The following is an 18463-nucleotide window of genomic DNA, read 5'->3' as shown; positions in this document are numbered from 1 at the left end:
AGCAAAGCATCGCGTGGTGGTCTTGACTGATCATAAGAACTTGACTTATCTCGAGTCTGCCAAGCGGTTGAATCCCAGACAGGCTCGTTGGTCGCTGTTTTTTGCCCGTTTTGACTTTGTGGTTTCGTACCTTCCGGGCTCTAAAAATGTGAAGGCGGATGCCCTGTCTAGGAGTTTTGTGCCCGACTCTCCGGGTTTATCTGAGCCGGCGGGTATTCTCAAAGAGGGAGTAATTGTGTCTGCCATCTCCCCTGATTTGCGGCGGGTGCTGCAAAAATTTCAGGCTAATAAACCTGATCGTTGCCCAGCGGAGAAACTGTTTGTCCCTGATAGGTGGACGAATAAAGTTATCTCTGAGGTTCATTGTTCGGTGTTGGCTGGTCATCCTGGAATCTTTGGTACCCGAGAGTTGGTGGCTAGATCCTTTTGGTGGCCATCTCTGTCGCGGGATGTGCGTTCTTTTGTGCAGTCCTGTGGGATTTGTGCTCGGGCTAAGCCCTGCTGTTCTCGTGCCAGTGGGTTGCTTTTGCCCTTGCCGGTCCCGAAGAGGCCTTGGACACATATCTCTATGGATTTTATTTCAGATCTTCCCGTCTCTCAAAAAATGTCAGTCATTTGGGTGGTTTTTGATCGCTTCTCTAAGATGGTCCATTTGGTACCCTTGTCTAAATTACCTTCCTTCTCTGATTTGGTGCCATTGTTCTTCCAGCATGTGGTTCGTTTACATGGCATTCCAGAGAATATCGTTTCTGACAGAGGTTCCCAGTTTGTTTCGAGGTTTTGGCGAGCTTTTTGTGCTAGGATGGGCATTGACTTGTCTTTTTCCTCGGCTTTCCATCCTCAGACCAATGGCCAGACCGAACGAACCAATCAGACCTTGGAAACATATCTGAGATGCTTTGTTTCTGCTGATCAGGATGACTGGGTGTCATTTTTGCCTTTGGCTGAGTTCGCCCTTAATAATCGGGCCAGCTCGGCTACCTTGGTTTCGCCGTTTTTCTGCAACTCTGGGTTCCATCCTCGTTTCTCTTCAGGGCAGGTTGAGTCTTCGGACTGTCCTGGTGTGGATACTGTGGTGGACAGGTTGCAGCAGATTTGGACTCATGTAGTGGACAATTTGACCTTGTCCCAGGAGAAGGCTCAACGTTTCGCTAATCGCAGACGCTGTGTGGGTCCCCGACTTCGTGTTGGGGATTTGGTTTGGTTGTCTTCTCGTCATATTCCTATGAAGGTTTCCTCTCCTAAGTTTAAACCTCGTTTCATTGGTCCGTATAGGATTTCTGAGGTTCTTAATCCTGTGTCTTTTCGGTTGACCCTTCCAGATTCTTTTTCCATCCATAACGTATTCCATAGGTCATTGTTGCGGAGATACGTGGCACCTATGGTTCCATCTGTTGATCCTCCTGCTCCGGTTTTGGTGGAGGGGGAGTTGGAGTATATTGTGGAGAAGATTTTGGATTCTCGTGTTTCAAGACGGAAACTCCAGTATCTGGTTAAGTGGAAGGGTTATGCTCAGGAAGATAATTCCTGGGTCTTTGCCTCTGATGTCCATGCTCCTGATCTTGTTTTTGCCTTTCATATGGCTCATCCTGGTCGTCCTGGGGGCTCTGGTGAGGGTTCGGTGACCCCTCCTCAAGGGGGGGGGGTGCTGTTGTGAATTCTGTGGCAGAGCTCCCTCCTGTGGTCACAAGTGGTACTTCGGCTGATTCTCTCTATGAGCTTCCGTTGGTGGAGGAAAGTGGTACTGCGGCTTCTGAGTTTCCTTCCTCAGGTGATGTGGTGAAGTCGTTAGGTGCTGCTCTATTTAACTCCACCTAGTGCTTTGATCCTGGCTTCCAGTCAATGTTCTAGTATTGGACTTGCTTCCTCCTGGATCGTTCCTGTGGCCTGCTGCTCTGCATAGCTAAGTTCCGCTTTTGTTATTTTTGTTTGCTGTTTTTTCTGTCCAGCTTGCTTATTTGGTTTTTTCTTGCTTGCTGGAAGCTCTGGGATGCAGAGGGTGTACCTCCGTGCCGTTAGTCGGTACGGAGGGTCTTTTTGCCCCCTTTGCGTGGTTGTTTGTAGGGTTTTGTGTTGACCGCAAAGTTACCTTTCCTATCCTCGCTCTGTTCAGAAAGTCGGGCCTCACTTTGCTAAATCTATTTCATCTCTACGTTTGTCTTTTCATCTTACTCACAGTCATTATATGTGGGGGGCTGCCTTTTCCTTTGGGGTATTTCTCTGAGGCAAGGTAGGCTTATTTTCTTTCTTCAGGCTAGCTAGTTTCTCAGGCTGTGCCGAGTTGCATAGGGAGCGTTAGGCGCAATCCACGGCTGCCTTTAGTGTGGTTGGAGAGGATTAGGGATTGCGGTCAGCAGAGTTCCCACGTCTCAGAGCTCGTTCTATGTTTTTGGGTTATTGTCAGGTCACTGTATGTGCTCTGACTTCTATGTCCATTGTGGTACTGAATTACCTAATCATAACAGGAGTCCAGCTTTCCTCAGTAACAGAGGAGTCCAGCTTTCCTCAGTAACAGAGGAGTCCAGCTTTCCTCAGTAACAGAAGAGTCCAGCTTTCCTCAGTAACAGAGGAGTCCAACTTTCCTCAGTAACATAGTCCAGCTTTCCTCAGTAGCAGAGGAGACCAGCAGTTCTCAGTAGCAGAGTAGGACAGCAGTCCTCAGTAGCAGGACAAACCAGCAGTATTCATTAGCATGGGCGACCAACAGTTCTCAGTAGCAGAGAAGACCAGCAGTTCTCAGTAGCAGAGAAGACCAGCAGTTCTCAGTAGCAGAGGAGACAAGCAGTTCTCAGTAGCAGAGGAGACCAGCAGTCCTCAGTAGCAGAGGAGACCAGCAGTCCTCAGTAGCAGAGGAGACCAGCAGTCCTCAGTAGCAGAGGAAACCAGCAGTCCTCAGTAGCAGAGGAGAACTGCAGTTCTCAGTAGCAGAGGAGACCAGCAGTTCTCAGTAGCAGAGGAGACCAGCAGTTCTCTGTAGCAGAGGAGACCAGCAGTTCTCAGTAGCAGAGGAGACCAGCAGTTCTCAGTAGCAGTGGAGACCAGCAGTTCTCAGTAGCAGAGGAGACCAGCAGTCCTCAGTAGCAGAGGAGACCAGCAGTCCTCAGTAGCAGAGGAGACCAGCAGTTCTCAGTAGCAGAGGAGACCAGCAGTCCTCAGTAGCAGAGGAGACCAGCAGTCCTCAGTAGCAGAGGAGACCAGCAATTCTCAGTAGCAGAGGAGACCAGCAGTTCTCAGTAGCAGAGGAGACCAGCAGTCCTCAGTAGCAGAGGAGACCAGCAGTTCTCAGTAGCAGAGGAGACCAGCAGTCCTCAGTAGCAGAGGAGACCAGCAGTTCTCAGTAGCAGAGGAGACCAGCAGTCCTCAGTAGCAGAGGAGACCAGCAGTCCTCAGTAGCAGAGGAGACCAGCAATTCTCAGTAGCGGGGAGACCAGCAGTCCTCAGTAGCAGAGAAGACCAGCAGTTCTCTGTAGCAGAGGAGACCAGCAATTCTCTGTAGCAGAGGAGACCAGCAGTTCTCTGAAGCCGAGCACTCCTTCAGTCCTCATTAGCAGGGCAAACCAGCAGAATTCATTAGCATAGGAGACCAACAATACACAGTAGCAGGGGAAACCAGCAGTCCTCAGTTTTAGTGGCCTTCTCTAATTGGACCTAAATGTGAATAGCTCACGGGTCTGATAATCCTGTCAGTGTTGTCCTGGTACATCCCATATTCCAATGAAAACCTCATTCCACAAAAGGTTTTCATATAAAGCCGTGCCATATGATGTAGCAAAAGAGCCATCTGTATAAAGTCACCACCTGGCCGCCTGTGATCTCCTGATATCTATGCAACCTGTCAGTACCAGGCGCCTCTCTACTCCTAATCAAGTAAACTAAAGCTAAACAATTCCAAAATAAAGCAGGAAACATTTCCCGATGAAGTACAAGGATTAGAGATGTTCTTATGACCTGTACACAGTGTACTTTTCCCTTTTTACGATTGTTTTATTTCCAGATAAACGGACATGTGCAGAAGTGAGAAGATCGGTGTGACATGGTCAGACACTTAAATCTTGGCAGGAAGAATGTGACATTAGGACATTAAAAATGCTTATGTGTAGTAAATACTATTTCTAAATCATCAATGGGTGCTATTGTATCTTTGATCAGGGCCCCCCTCCAGCTTCTAATTAAAAATGTGTATCATTTGCAAGAGGCTCCATGTCGACATGACTGTGTCAGCACCTAAAGGTAGTTTCCAGGAATTTGCATTGATGATCTATTCTTTGGATAAGCCACCATTATATACTCAGTAGTGGTGCACCTCCCCTGCTTCCAGGACCCCACCGATCAGCAAAACTTTTTGTTAGGAAGCCTTAATCTTTTTGAAAAGCTATGTCCTGGAAAAGTCGTATTCAAAGAAATGGTTTGGTTAAGGTTCCTTAATGCCCCATAAGGAGGAAAACATATTGCCTGCTCAAGAGCCATGAAATCAAGAGGTCTCTCTACTCAGCCAAGAGGCATTACATAGATGTGACTACGTCAACATCTTCAGGAATATGCGTTGATGACCTTTCCTTAGAACAGGCCCTTTCTGCGTGTGTAATTATGGTGCCCCTTGCACCCCTTTCCTAAAGGACCCCACATATTAGCAGAACCATTTTGGTAGGGGACCTTAATTATTTTTTTCCAGTAACAGGTGCAAGGTACTGGAAAAAAAACAGAACCTTTATCCTGGAAGGAATGGTTTCATGAAGATTCCTTCATCCAATGCAAGAACGAATTGATCCCCCTATCCTGAGTCATCTATTGTCTTTACCATCTCTTTGTAGGACTAGGTGAGGTATCATTTAGCAAAACATACCAAGCAATCTATGGCTGAAGTCTTGTGCTTCTTAAGCTCTAGTATAAACCTTTCTTGGTTCAAAGCACCAGTGGTACCTACTTCCGCAAGGTAAGTGCTCCATGTAGGCACTAGACGTTGGGTTGTCCAGGCCATGGTTTTCTTTGACTCTATCGTTGACTCTATTGCACTCTCATGTTTATCTTTTCCCTTACGTTTCTTCTTCAGTGGTTAAAGGCACCACTGGAACACACCATGAAAAGTATCTACTCCATTCGCCTCCAAGATGTTAGGCTGTCTAGGCCATGGTTCTTCTTTGACACTATTGTTGCACTCTCATGCTTATATGCTCCCTTTTGTTCCTACTTCGTTGGTTGAAGGCCTCAGTGGTACATTCATCCTATCTTTCCACCCTCTTATTCTCCTCACCTCTTCACCCGCTTTCCCACCAGCTTAATTTATATATAATACCATAATATACATACATATATTATGGTATTATACAAAAATACAACTATAGGATGTGCTGAAATGATTTCCCAGAACTCACAGGCTCAATCAATGTCAATGTCAGTCCCTGACCACAAATTGAACTTTATAATGTCTGAAGGTTTTTATTATTGCTTATCTTTGAATGTTAAGCTGTCTTCTCTATGTAAAGAGAAATAATTACAAGAACACAAAAAAAAACTATGTTAATGTAATTTATATTGTATGAACTGTGTAGGTTTACAGCTCAACATTTTGTTCTTTGAAATATTAAAGCAAATGTAAAAAAAAGCATAAATATTCTATGTAGAAAGTCTTGCTAGTAGAAGAGGTGGGGCAAGACATAACAGGTCATCAATAAGACCTATCTAAAGAATCTATCATCAGTTTTAAAGGGCAGGATGACCCCTTTAATTCCATTCTACAGATAGGTACCAAAATAAGCATTGTTTTATTACATTTTAGCACTTCAGTTATTTTGTGTGGTCGCATTCCGGATGATGAGGTAGAGTTTTTTCTGCCTCCATGGCCTTTATGGAATGAAAGATAGACCCCTTCTGTCAAACACTTTTCATGCCACAGTTACTTCCCAATTATGGCATCTAAGAGCTTAAATTACAAGGAATCCTAAATCCTAAAAGTTGCAGCAGTATCCTCACACTAGACCGCCTTGTTCAAAAACACATTTTTGTCCATCAAGAAACAATGAAACACGAAACATCGCATGAAAGCGTACCTGTAAAGAAACAGGGTCAGTGGGTGCTCTCTTCCGCTGGCCCGGCTGTCTTTAGCAAGACTGCATGGACCACGGCTCATACCACTGAACGCCCGCTCTATCTCCCAGTAGGCAATACACTACACAGACAACATAGGGTTAAGGTAAAACAGTGTGGCAATACTTTATTGAACCACAGCACACAATAGCAAACAGAACAATCCCAACATGGCTGCAATTGCTTGATTACATGGGTGCATATAAAATATCACTGCGCCTCCACGTATTTCCAGGATGACATGATGTCAGAGCTCCCAGGGTCGCTACTCCATCTGTGGATGAACGCACAGAGAAGAGGTAACAACAAGCATAGGGAGATGACCAAGAACTGTTCATAGAGTCCATACAAGGTCCAAAGCTTGACACGATGTCAGAGCTCCCAGGGTCGCTACTCCATCTGTGGATGACCGCACAGAGAAGAGGTAATGACAAGCATAGGGAGATGACCAAGAACTGTCCTTAGAGTACATACAAGGTCCAAAGCCAGTTGACACGAGAGTCACCACCTGGCTTATCTGACCATCTCCATGGAACCAGGCGACCAGCGGGTCCCATACCTGGCTTTCTCCAAACAGAGATGGTTCAGAGATGGTCACTGGATCAGATCTGTGTCCTTCCAACCGGAGCCGAAAACCTCTAGGTTGTTTCCTATAGAATCAAAGATCAGTGTCCCTCGTGATGGTGCCATGATGAATTGGCTGCAGTCCTTTCTCTTGTCTGTTGGGTGGTTTGCAGAATGTCTGGCTGGTAGCTCTGTGTACTTCAGTCTCCTCCAGGATGTGATCTCTGATTCTTTTTATACCCAAGGCATGTAAGCTATTTTTAGAATTACCCAGTGTCCTTTAGTTCAACATTTATATATAGCAAACAATGGTGATGTGATGAGATTACATAGTACTACTTTCCTTCTCTGCTTTAGAAGTCACCAAGCTAGTTCTGGAATTCAATGCACAATTAGCATATCAGCACACATCAATAAACAAAGATAAACACACACTATGTACAAGTCACTATTACAGACTTACACTGTATGTTAAATGGTATCAGTTTGCAAGTCTGTCTTCTTGAACCACCAGACATAAACACTTAAATGCACAAGCCAATATACAAATGAAAAGTCAGTTCTTATTGGTTTGCAAAAAGGTAGCTGTCTGGGTAATTAAGATACAATCTGGTTTCTTCACAGTACCATACCCAGAATTACTGAAAAAAATAAAATATATACTGTCCTATCCCAAATGTTATATTCATATAAGAGAAACCTCAGCTCAGTTGTTTTTATCGGTTGGTGCAACTTGGAGCAGGAGCTGAAGATGTCGCGTGACCCAATGGAACAAACCTGGAGACCATTTATAGCGGACAATCGGAATATAAATGATAATTCCACTGAGGATAAAGAGGACAACATAGAGATATTCCAGCTGAGGGCTGCCAATAATTGGGGCCAACACCAGGTACACAGAGGCGATGAGGACTATCACTGGAATGATGATTGGAACCTGGAAGATTAGAAGAGTATAATGGTTAGTGCACGAACTAATGACAACAGTCTGTGTCGATAATTGGGCAAAATGAAATTATTGTAGGCGAGTGCTCCAAAAAGTTTATAGAACGTTTATTTTAAGTCTGGGTAATCTAATGTCGGGCTGAACCCATTGATATCGATGGGTTTGACCGGTGCTATAATGTGTAGGGGGCGCCAGCCATCTGATAGTCGTGGGAGATGTTGATGCGGCTTATCTGATATCGGACTGACGATTGCTTTGCTGTCCCAGAAATAAGCCGCCGGAAGAGACATCTGTTGGCTTTCTCATAGAGAACATGAGCGCAATTGTGTGTATGGGGAGAGATACAAATGGATGAAGCATCGTTCCTCCGACAGCCATCAAATGTGTATAGCTGACAAAAATCTATCAGAGATCACAATGCTGTAAAATGAGAGTGACCCGGGTCATTCTCAAAGTATAAGGCTATGTTCACACTTGAAGACTCCACCTGACCATTAAAAACGTATCCACAAAATCTGGAATCAGACGTGCCCTGTGACTTACCCATTTACTTTGATGAGGCAAATAGAGTGCAAAGATACTGTAAGTATCTTACCTGTTTATATATATATATATATATTTATATATATATATATATACACTGTTTATATATATGTATAACTGACCCTTAAAATAAGGGGTAAGACTTAATCCTTGTCATGATCGTAAACCAGTGATAAAAAGTGAAAAAATAATGTAATCTGCAAATATTAAATGCAGTGCAATAAACAGAGATTTAAAAACCCAGGGTGATGATGTAGCACTTGGGAGCAGCGTGACCCGTGGGGTCTGTTCCTGCATTTTCTAACCCTCCTTAACCCCTTGGCAGTAGGTATACGATTCTTTATTATTTTTCGTATTTTGATATGTGCATAGTATTTTTTTATCTCAATTTATTGTACTGCATTTAATATTTATATGTTATCATGTTTTCACCCTGTCCCTGCTTTACTATCGAGCTATTTGGTATCTTTAGTAATCTTGACATTTGAGGTCTTATAGTTGAGGGTCTTAACCTTTATTGTATGAGTCGGTTGTAAAGATTTTAAAGAGGACCTTTCACCATTTTTAGCTTAAGTTGGCCACATCTTGGAATATTGGCTGCGGAGCTGAATAAAATGTTATTTTATTTTTTAATTTCTCATCTGTATTGTGGAAATATTAGCTTGTAAAATTGAGGGTATAATATAAAGTATGATAAGTAGTGATGAGCGAGTATACTCATTGCTCGGGTTTTCCCGAGCACGCTCGGGTGGTCTCCGAGTATTTGTTAGTGTTCGGAGATTTAGTTTTCCTTGCCGCAGCTGAATGATTTACAGCTGCTAGCCAGGCTGAGTACATGTGGGGGTTGCCTGGTTGCTAGGGAATCCCCACATGTAATCAAGCTGGCTAATAGCTGTAAATCATGCAACTGCATCAACAAAAACGAAATCTCCGAGCAGTCATAAATACTCGGAGACCACACGAGTATGCTCGGGAAAACCCGAGCAACGAGTACACTCGTGCATCATTAATGATAAGACCAAGGTGGCAAAATAAGTTACACCGACTAAAAACACTTAAAAACCACACAAACAAATACCCTGTGTGGTGAAAGAAGGCAACTCGTATAACTGACCCGTAAAATAAGGGGTAAGACCCTTAACTACATAATCACAAAAGTTAATAAAGGGCACCAAAAACATGCCTACTGTGTTTATGGTCATGCACTTTTATTTATCTATATGATCTATTATGTTCGTGTTAACCAGTGTCTACTTTTGTATCATGTGCACAGTTATTTCTTGAAAAAGGCATTGCAAAGCAGAAACGTCGAATGAATATTATCCGTTTTTCTTTTGGATGGACTTTATTCAATTTTCTGGGTCTTTTTGATTGAAATATCCTTTATGAATCATATTCTTTGAGTTTATCTATTAATATTACTTAGATGTTAGTCAATGATCTCAAACAGTACAAAAGAGCAAAAAACCATGCAACAGTACAATTATAATAACGGGGAAAGTCTCTCGCGAATTATACTATTGTTCTTTATATAAGTGTGTTAACCCGTTCCTGGGAGCTACCACGTTAACTCTTCCTGCAATAATGGCTCTAGTTGGGGTCACCGGGTTTTCCCTCTAAGCCGCAAGTCCTCCTTACAAAGTCTATCAAAGAGCATTGATCCTCCTGTGCACCAACAGGCCCCCACACGATCTGTTGTCCTAACCCAGGCCAACCCCTGTACCATACGCTACGGCTGGAAATGATGGCCCTTCTCATTCGTGCCGTCCTTCTGTAACCGCAGGCATTCTCCTCTGGTCAATGTCTCCTCATGGATCTTCGGAGCTTGACCATCGGCGGGCGTCTCTTAAGCCTGGGGCAGAGAGAACTGGATCCTTGGGGACTTGACCGGGATGGAGCGAAGGTTCTGGTCTTGACTGGCGCAGTCTGGACTCTGGATCTTGAACAGCGTAGGTTGGGTCTCTTGATCTTGACCGGCATAATTGAGTCTCTGGGTCTCACCAGACGTTGCCTGGGCCTTGTCATGGCACTTTCCGCTGCAGCCTGTTTGTGTGTGCTTTTAAGTTTTTTAATCTGCCTTATTTTGTATTTTTAATCAAATTTGCTACATATATTTTTTAGTATATTGGTAGGGGCGTGCAGGTTTCTTTGCATGTGAATACTGTTCTTTTGTATAGTACATATAGTTTTCGGTACATGCATTGATGACACCCTACGTTTGACAGTTGATAAATTGTTTAACAGTATAACTTCACTTGGTTCTGGAAGGTCTTTGCTTTAAGCATGAAGGTACTTGCAGCATTTCAAAATTTGATAAGATCGCTTCAATGGATGGCTTCAAGATGATTTTTATGTCAAACAGACATCATGCAGGCTTATAAAAGCCTTAAGCCCCCGTCACACACAGCGAGATCGCTGCTGAGTCACAAGTTTTGTGACGCAACAGCGACCTCAGTAGCGATCTCGCTATGTGTGACACGTAGCAGCGACCAGGCCCCTGCTGTGAGATCGCTGGTCGTGTCAGAATGGCCTGGACCTTTTTTTGGTCGTTGAGGTCCCGCTGGGTAGCACACATCGCTGTGTTTGACACCTTACCAACGACCTCATGACAGGACGTCCCTCATTGAGGTCTGTTAATCGTCATGAAATAGCTGCCATGTGACATCGTTGTACAGGTCGCTACAGGTCGCCGCATCGCTGCTGCGTCGTTGGGGAGATCTCACAGTTTGACATCTCACCAGCGACCACATAGCGACGCAGCAACGATCCCTGACAGGTCGTATCGTTGTCGGGATCGCTTTAGCGTCGCTATGTGTGACGGGGCCTTCAGCCCACCATCTTCAGATATCATTATGCTAACACCCCTGAAGATGCTGCAGAGTACAGCGAAACATGTTAGGGGGGAGATCTGTGATAAGATTCCTTTAATCGGCTGTTCAACAGGGAAGTTGGTGTCTCTTTTTCCAAAAAATGGCTAAGAACCAATATTTGACGGGCCATATGTGACACTAGGTTTCTGAATCTTGATCCACTGTAAACTGTGGCTAATATCTTCCTAAGATAGTGTGGATTTTTGTAGAATGGGTGTCAAAGGGTACAATGCACTTGATTACTTTTTTTGCATCCTGTTGAGATCTATTATCCAGAAGGAGATCTTCATGTCATGCTGATGTCATGCAAGGTTTTATTTATAAGCATCAACACAGTGTTTTCACAAGTCAGTACAATGATACCCCTGAAGACGCTGTAGAGTACAGCGAAACATGTTGAGAGGACAGGTGCATCTGTGACTGTTTTTTTAATATGATCAGGAGTTACATCTTTCTAATACAAAAAAATTGCTGCAACAATTCAATGGTTGTTAACTGTGATGCTGATGCTGACATTTTTATGACCAACCTGGCTACGTTATTAATCCACAAACACTATCAATAAAAGTGAAATTTTACTGATTTTAGTTTACATCCTGTGGAAAAGCTTGTGAAAGGGTCGATATTGACTTTTATGACTGCTACTTTCAATAGGTGGCATTCAATTTCCCAGAGGAGCATGATATGGCATGTAAGTCTCCTCACATTGGAATGGCACTCTCCACAAGTAGACACGTTACCCCTTAGACTATCATCAGAGGTTTTTCATCCAGACAAATCAGATCTCTTGCTTTGCACTGATGAGGAGCAAACACCTTGAAGCACGTGTCAGAAAATGGAGTTTCTGGTTTGTCTTCTTATCCAAAGTCGTGTGGCAAGACTCCTTAAAGGGTCAATACTGATTTTTAGGATTGCTACATCCAATAGGTGGCACAATAGTTCAAGTCCTCTTTCTCTTTGAAGAGGCAATATATAAATGAATAAGAAATATAAAGATTGTATTACTTGCCTTATATGGTCTGGGGATGTCCGGCTTTTTAATCTTAATGTATATGAGGCCAGAAATTGTAATACCGTAGAACAGCCAGGCTGTGAAACTGACATCAAACAATACATTACAGGTGTCATAAATAATATGGACATATCACTAGGCAACATATACAGTTGTGCTCAAAAGTTTACATACCCCGACAGAATTTTTGCTTTCTTGGCCTTTTTTTCAGAGAATATGAATAATAACACCAAAACGTTTTCTCCACTCATGGTTAGTGGTTGGGTGAAGCCATTTATTGTCAAGGTTCTGGAGTGGCCATCTCAGTCTCCTGACCTCAATATCATTGAGCCACTCTGGGGAGATCTCAAGTGCACAGTTCCTGCTAGACAGCCCAGGAATTTACAGGAACGGGAGGCTTTTTGCCAAGAAGAGTGGTCAGCTTTACCATCTGAGAAAATAAAGAACCTCATCCACAACTACCACAAAAGACTTCAAGCTGTCATTGATGTTAGAAGGGGGCAATACACGGTATTAAGAAATGGGTTATGTGAACTTTTGATCAGGGTCATTTGGATGTTTTGGGTTGTCATTATGATTTAAAAAGAGAAAGCACAGTAGTCTGACAATAAATGGCTTCACCCAACTACTATGAGTGGAGAAAATGTTTTAGTGTTATCATTTATATTCGTTGAAAAAAGGCCAAGAAAGCAAAAATTCTGCTGGGGTATGTAAACTTCTGAGCACAACTTTATCTCTGTGTACAGTAGCATCAATGTGCAATCTCTGTCGTTACATGGGACTGCAGGCAATTCTGCTTTACTAAGTATAGTAATACAGTCACATGAGAAACACTGAGGCTAGGCTCACATGTTGCTTGTGTGCAGAACATCCATACATACATCCATACATTCAGTACCAATAAGTAGACGGGTTTTTAACATTTCAAAACTTTTAAATCTGCAACATGTCAACTGCTCTTTATTCTTAGGCCACGTTCACACTAGCAGTATTTGGTCAGTATTTTACATCAGTATTTCTAAGCCAAAACCAGGATTGGAACAATCAGAGGAAAAATATAATAGAAACATGTGCCCCACTTCTGCATTTATCACCCACTCCTGGTTTTTGCTGACAAATACTGATGTAAAATACTGACCAAATACTGAATGTGTCAACATTGGTTTAGGATATGCCTTCAATATTTCACTAGTGTAGGACTGACACCAAGTACCCCAAACAATCAGTGGTAACGGCCTGAAGTTCTTGGATACTTTCAGAACAAGGCAGCTTTGCCACTTCTGTAGTGGCCGCTGCCAGTTACTGCAGATTAATAAGGGTTGGATCTGCAGTACCTGGCCATGGCCACTATAGTTTTGATAGAGCTTCTGTGAGAGCTTATGCCCACCGCCTGTGCCGGTAACAGCCGATTGGTGGCGGACTGGCGGTTGCTCCCTCACTGATCACATATTGATGACCTATCTTAAGAATAAGCCATCAATAAATAAAAAGTAGTGGCCTAACTAGGTAAGCCCTGTTACGTCTGTATACATAATAGGTAAATAGACCTACCTGAAAAAGTTTACAATGCTACTGAAATCCCCAGGAATTATCATTATTAATGAGATGGCTGATGTGAAGATGAGAGCAGGGGATGGGGTTAAGCGGTTGACATGGGCCATAGAGAGAACGTCTGGCTGTGAAAAAACAAACAATATCAATTGATTAATGCTAATTTTTGGCGTAAAGAGAAGAAAAGAAGGTTTCCAAAGTATAAGGAGAATGATATCGGGCAGATGAATGTAAATGTAGAAATCACAATTTCAATAGAGAACACAGAGGTGATTCTTCTACTGATCGGTCCAGTGTTTGGCCGGTGGCCAGCTGAAGCCCCACATTCTAGTGATCCTTTGCTCTGCTGCAGAGAGTTGTCTTACAGCCATACACAGGAAAGTTTGGAAAAGGATGAGGATGTAAACGATCTCCTGAGGCAACCAGTACTCAGTGTTCTTTTATTAGGAGTCATAAAACGTGCCAAATAGTAAGACTTTGGTGCTTTATATTTACAGCCAATAGCTGCTGAGCACTGACTATGGGGGTGCGGTTTTGACAACCTCTGCTGCCCATCTGATATGTGCAGCAGTGGTTGTTCTCCTGGTGATCATAAACAGTTATAAGACTAAAATATTTAGAAAATAAGCATTTTAGAGGCAGGTACCATTTTTTTAAAATAAGCAAACACAGGTGAAAACTTAGACATTGGTTGATTACCAGATGTCCTTCTCTGGCAGCCACGTAGCACACCCGTCCTCCACTGAAGAAAGTACCATTCGCAGACCCGAAAGTAGAAAGTGCAACACCCAAGCTGATGATCCACGTCCACGTACCTAGTACCTTCAAGCTGCAGTAAATAGAATATAAAAAGGTAGAAAAGTCTGAAAAATAACATAAAGTAGAGAAATCAGATGTAAGCTCAGGACATCTACCCATAAGGTAAGATAGGCTGCTGTCAGATCTTGTACATGAATTGAAGGGTCCTCATAGCAAAAAACAAAATGGGGTCTCTTCTGGAACTTGTTATCATTAGCATATCATTAAAGGGTGACTACGAGAGCTGAGCAAAAAAGATTTGCAGGACTCCGTTTTATTATCCATGTCGGTAGTTTGTTGCAGCTGTGTCAGGGTCTTATGAACTGCCTTTCCCGACACATACTGGGCGCCTCTTCTGTTTACTGGTCAAGAAAATGTACCAGGGTTCTGAAAATCTTTTGCTCAACTCTATTCCCAATACTTCAAGCTATCACCTATGCACAGGAGAATAACTTGCAGATAGGTGGGACCCCAAACTGATGCCTATAATGGTTCTCTGAAATGCCCCCCTCGAGGTGGTCCCGTGATCCCAGCGCTTGGACCCTTAGCAAGCAGCAGATTGTCACCTTTTGGTGGAAAGGTTATAACTTGCTATGTTGGCAATAACCATTTAAAGTGGTTGTCCAGCCTTGAGGTTAGTGACTACAGACTTGTGAATCCTCACAGCGTGCACAGTGTGTCCTGTTAGGATTCTAAGGTAGCGGCGCGGTCTTGTGACCGCAGGTATCTAATTTGCATACTTCTGCCATATTCCGACTAGACTTATCCGGCTTTACTCAATTCATAATGCTAAGTGAGGCTGCTCATGTCTAGTCGGCCTGTGAATAAATGTAGGTAAATTACATGCCTACAGTCACAAGACCGTCAGCTCCCAGCACGGGGAATCTTATAAGCAGCGAACTGCGCGATGTGAGGATTCACAAGTCTGCAGTCACAAAGACTGCAGACTAGAACAACAAAGTCCGGACAACCCCTTTAATGTCACCTTTGAGTTCCATCAACCACTTAATTGTACCGAGAGTGTTTTCACATGGTCTTAAAACCGCTTGGTGGCTCGTGAGACACAGAAATTAAGGAGACAACAAGAAACGCATGAGGGTGAGGCAAAGAATAATCTACATGACAGCAGATAGAAATCACAATTGATTGACTCACCCCCAACTGATAGCGACAGCGTCTGATGTAAGTAATTCCTGTGGAGTCATGGCTGCAAAATAGCTGACGTTAACCAGAAGGTAAATGGATGTGACAAGTGGGATTGCAATCATCACAGCGCGAGGGAGGTTCACCTAAAATATTTATAGAAAGTCACAAAGCATACAAACTATGAAGAAGCCAAGGTAGCTGTCCTATGAGTCAATGTCTAACGCTTTAACAATTCTTGCAATATGTGGGGGAAGTATGTTTGTGCAAATGTTTGAAATTATCCCTTACCTATTCCAATCTCTTGGGGTCCGGCCATGGGGACCCCATTGATCCCTTTTCAGGCATCTGAAGAGCCCAGTCTGGAGCAGATGATGAGCATGTGCTGTTCTCCGCTTTCTCCGGCAGTGCCATAAAGTCTGAATGGAGTGGGGGTGCTCTTGCTCAAGCTCTGCACTATTTAGTCTGGGCTCCATGTTCTCAGATTCAGTGGTGGTCTCAGTTGTTGGACCCCCACTGATCATGAAGTTGTCTCCTTTTCCTATGGATAGGGTATAACTTCAAAACCCTTTACAGACACCAGATGAGCATGGAGTCTTATTGGCAATGTTTCATCGTTGAAGGGTCAGACATTGATTTATAAGGTAGCTACCTCTCCTAAGTGGTAATTGTGAGCTGTTGCAGAACTAGAGAAATTAATTTACATATTTTTCTCCCATAGATCATTGCCGATTAAACTCCATTCTGAGCAGGTCTCTTTAAGGAGAACCAGAACTCCAGTTTTAAAGCCTGACTCTTAGCCTCCTCTGTCACTCCCTTAGGCTTTAAATGGATAGTCCCATGAGTGCTCCATACAATGTCTTCAAAGGTACATAATAGTAAGGAAACTATGTTTATGCAAGTACCATAGTGAAGCACGTCCAATAGGAGAACATCTACAATAATACTTTTCTCTGATAGTAGCAGTTTTGGGAGAAACAATGCACAATGGGAAATTAAGGAAAAGAAGTTCCAACACCTATAGGGCTGGTTGAGTGCTGATAAAGAAGAATCGCCAGCCCAAACAGAATGAATGGCAAGTTACAGAGTATGAGAATCAGGACAGTTCCTGGACATACTAGACTAATATGGTCACCAAAAGCAGTTTCATCTTCTTTTGGACGATGAGGGCAGCAGGACAATGCTTCTTTATGGGTTTTGTGGGAAAGGACAGGCACTTGTTACCTCAGGGTTCTTCAGTTCCTCTGTCATATAATTCAGATTATTCCATCCATCGTAGGACCAAAGTCCTTGATAAAATGCAACCCCAACAGGACCAAAACCAGTGGCTGTGTTCTCAAAGGCATTCTGTAACACCTGGGTGTTCCCCTTGGCCAAAAGGACTGCACCACCCACAATTATTACCAATAGGACTACCAGCTTAGCAGCTGTGAAGAAGTTCATGATGGACATGGAAAGTCTGACGTTCAGACAATTGATAATCCCCAGGACAAGGATGCAGGCGGCTGCTGTGCACTTAATGATGACTTGTGGAGAAGGACAGTCTGGGAAGAAAGCCGCCACAACGTATTCTGCAAAACTTAGAGTCACCCCAGCTATGCCAGCCGGCCTTACCACAATGACCGAGGTGTACGCCAGGAGGAAGGCAGGTAACGAGCCAACATTCCTTAAAATATATATGTATTCTCCTCCAGATTCCTTAATGACAGTTCCAAGCTCGGCATATGAAAGAGCTCCGAGCATAGCCAGCAGACCACAGGCTGCCCAAATTAAGAGACTAGCCCCAGGGCTGCCCATGTGATACAGCACCCACTGAGGAGACATGAAGATCCCAGAACCAATCATGGTGCCAGCGATCATCGATATGGCACTTATCAGTCCCAGCTCACGTTTCAGATGGATCTTGCCAGTTTCGGACAGCGAGGAGGTCTCCCCTGTCCCCATTTCGTCTGCAGAGTCCTCCGATCAGATGTCTCTGAAAGAGAGATTACACTGAGTTCTAACAGCGCCACATTGGCAATTAACACCGAAGTTAATTATTAAAGTGACACGTACAAAGAACATAGCAACTTATATACCATCGGAGTTAATGATTTATTAAAAAAGTGCCGGTAAATCATATATTATGGTAAAGATGGGGGGAGACCGGACGTAGGGATGCGACGGTAAGCTGCACCATGGTATCCAAATCAGTCAATTCTCTCATTTCAGGCAGCAGGAACTTCAGGATTTGCAGATGATGCCAGGTGACAGTGGGCATAGTTTGCTAAGACTTAGGGTTCACGCACATGGTAGAGCCCAGTTCATGGAGATTTTCTGACTTTATGTCACTGGCATGCCACAAGTTGTCCGCTGCCCTCGTAACTCACCTGTCAGCCTTGCCACCGTTATTTTTCTCTTTTGGTTTCCGGAGCTGGCAGCCTCAATACTTCCTGTGTGTCAGGGTCAAGTTACTTTGGACCTTAGCCATAATGCCAGTGTGTTAGCTGGTTGTGCAAAGCCTCACGTTGTCAAATCTGAAAAGGTTTTGTAAATATTCAAACCCTCCTTTGTTGATGTACATGTGCTAAACAACACCTGGTAGAAGAATACATTACATCTGCGAGCATGATCTGGCGTTTGTGCAATTTGAGCAATTTTTCCGGTAACATGTCACATGAAATTTGCATACAACCATATTTTACCTGGAAGGAATTATCAAATATATCAAAACAGGCTCCATTGTTGTGGGCAAGGGCTTTGTCCCAGGACGGAAAAGCCTGTTGCTGTTGCTTCCACTTGTTATACCTACCACCTGTACTCTTTTTCTGTCACACACCACCTATACTCTTCCTCTATCACACACCACCTGTACTCTTCCTCTATCACACACCACCTGTACTCTTCTATCACACACCACCTGTACTCTTCTGTCACATACCACATGCACTCTTCTGTCACACACCACCTGTA

At 43.5% G+C, this 18463-nt stretch overlaps 1 protein-coding gene across 1 annotated transcript; it reads right to left on the bottom strand.

The window, feature by feature from the left end:
- Positions 1-6185: 6185 nt before the first annotated feature.
- Positions 6186-17483, bottom strand: LOC138638663 (b(0,+)-type amino acid transporter 1-like). The gene is made up of 6 exons (XM_069728142.1): positions 16736-17483; positions 15524-15657; positions 14270-14399; positions 13571-13695; positions 12017-12104; positions 6186-7585 (listed from the first exon to the last, which is right to left on the bottom strand). The coding sequence occupies exons 1-6, from the start codon at positions 17453-17455 to the stop codon at positions 7355-7357; spliced, it is 1428 nt and encodes a 475-aa protein (XP_069584243.1). The 5' UTR covers positions 17456-17483; the 3' UTR covers positions 6186-7354.
- Positions 17484-18463: the final 980 nt, after the last annotated feature.

The sequence above is a fragment of the Ranitomeya imitator genome, chromosome 5, assembly GCF_032444005.1.
Source record: "Ranitomeya imitator isolate aRanImi1 chromosome 5, aRanImi1.pri, whole genome shotgun sequence".
NCBI lineage: Eukaryota > Metazoa > Chordata > Amphibia > Anura > Dendrobatidae > Ranitomeya > Ranitomeya imitator.
This window is presented reverse-complemented; position numbering and strand designations above follow the sequence as displayed.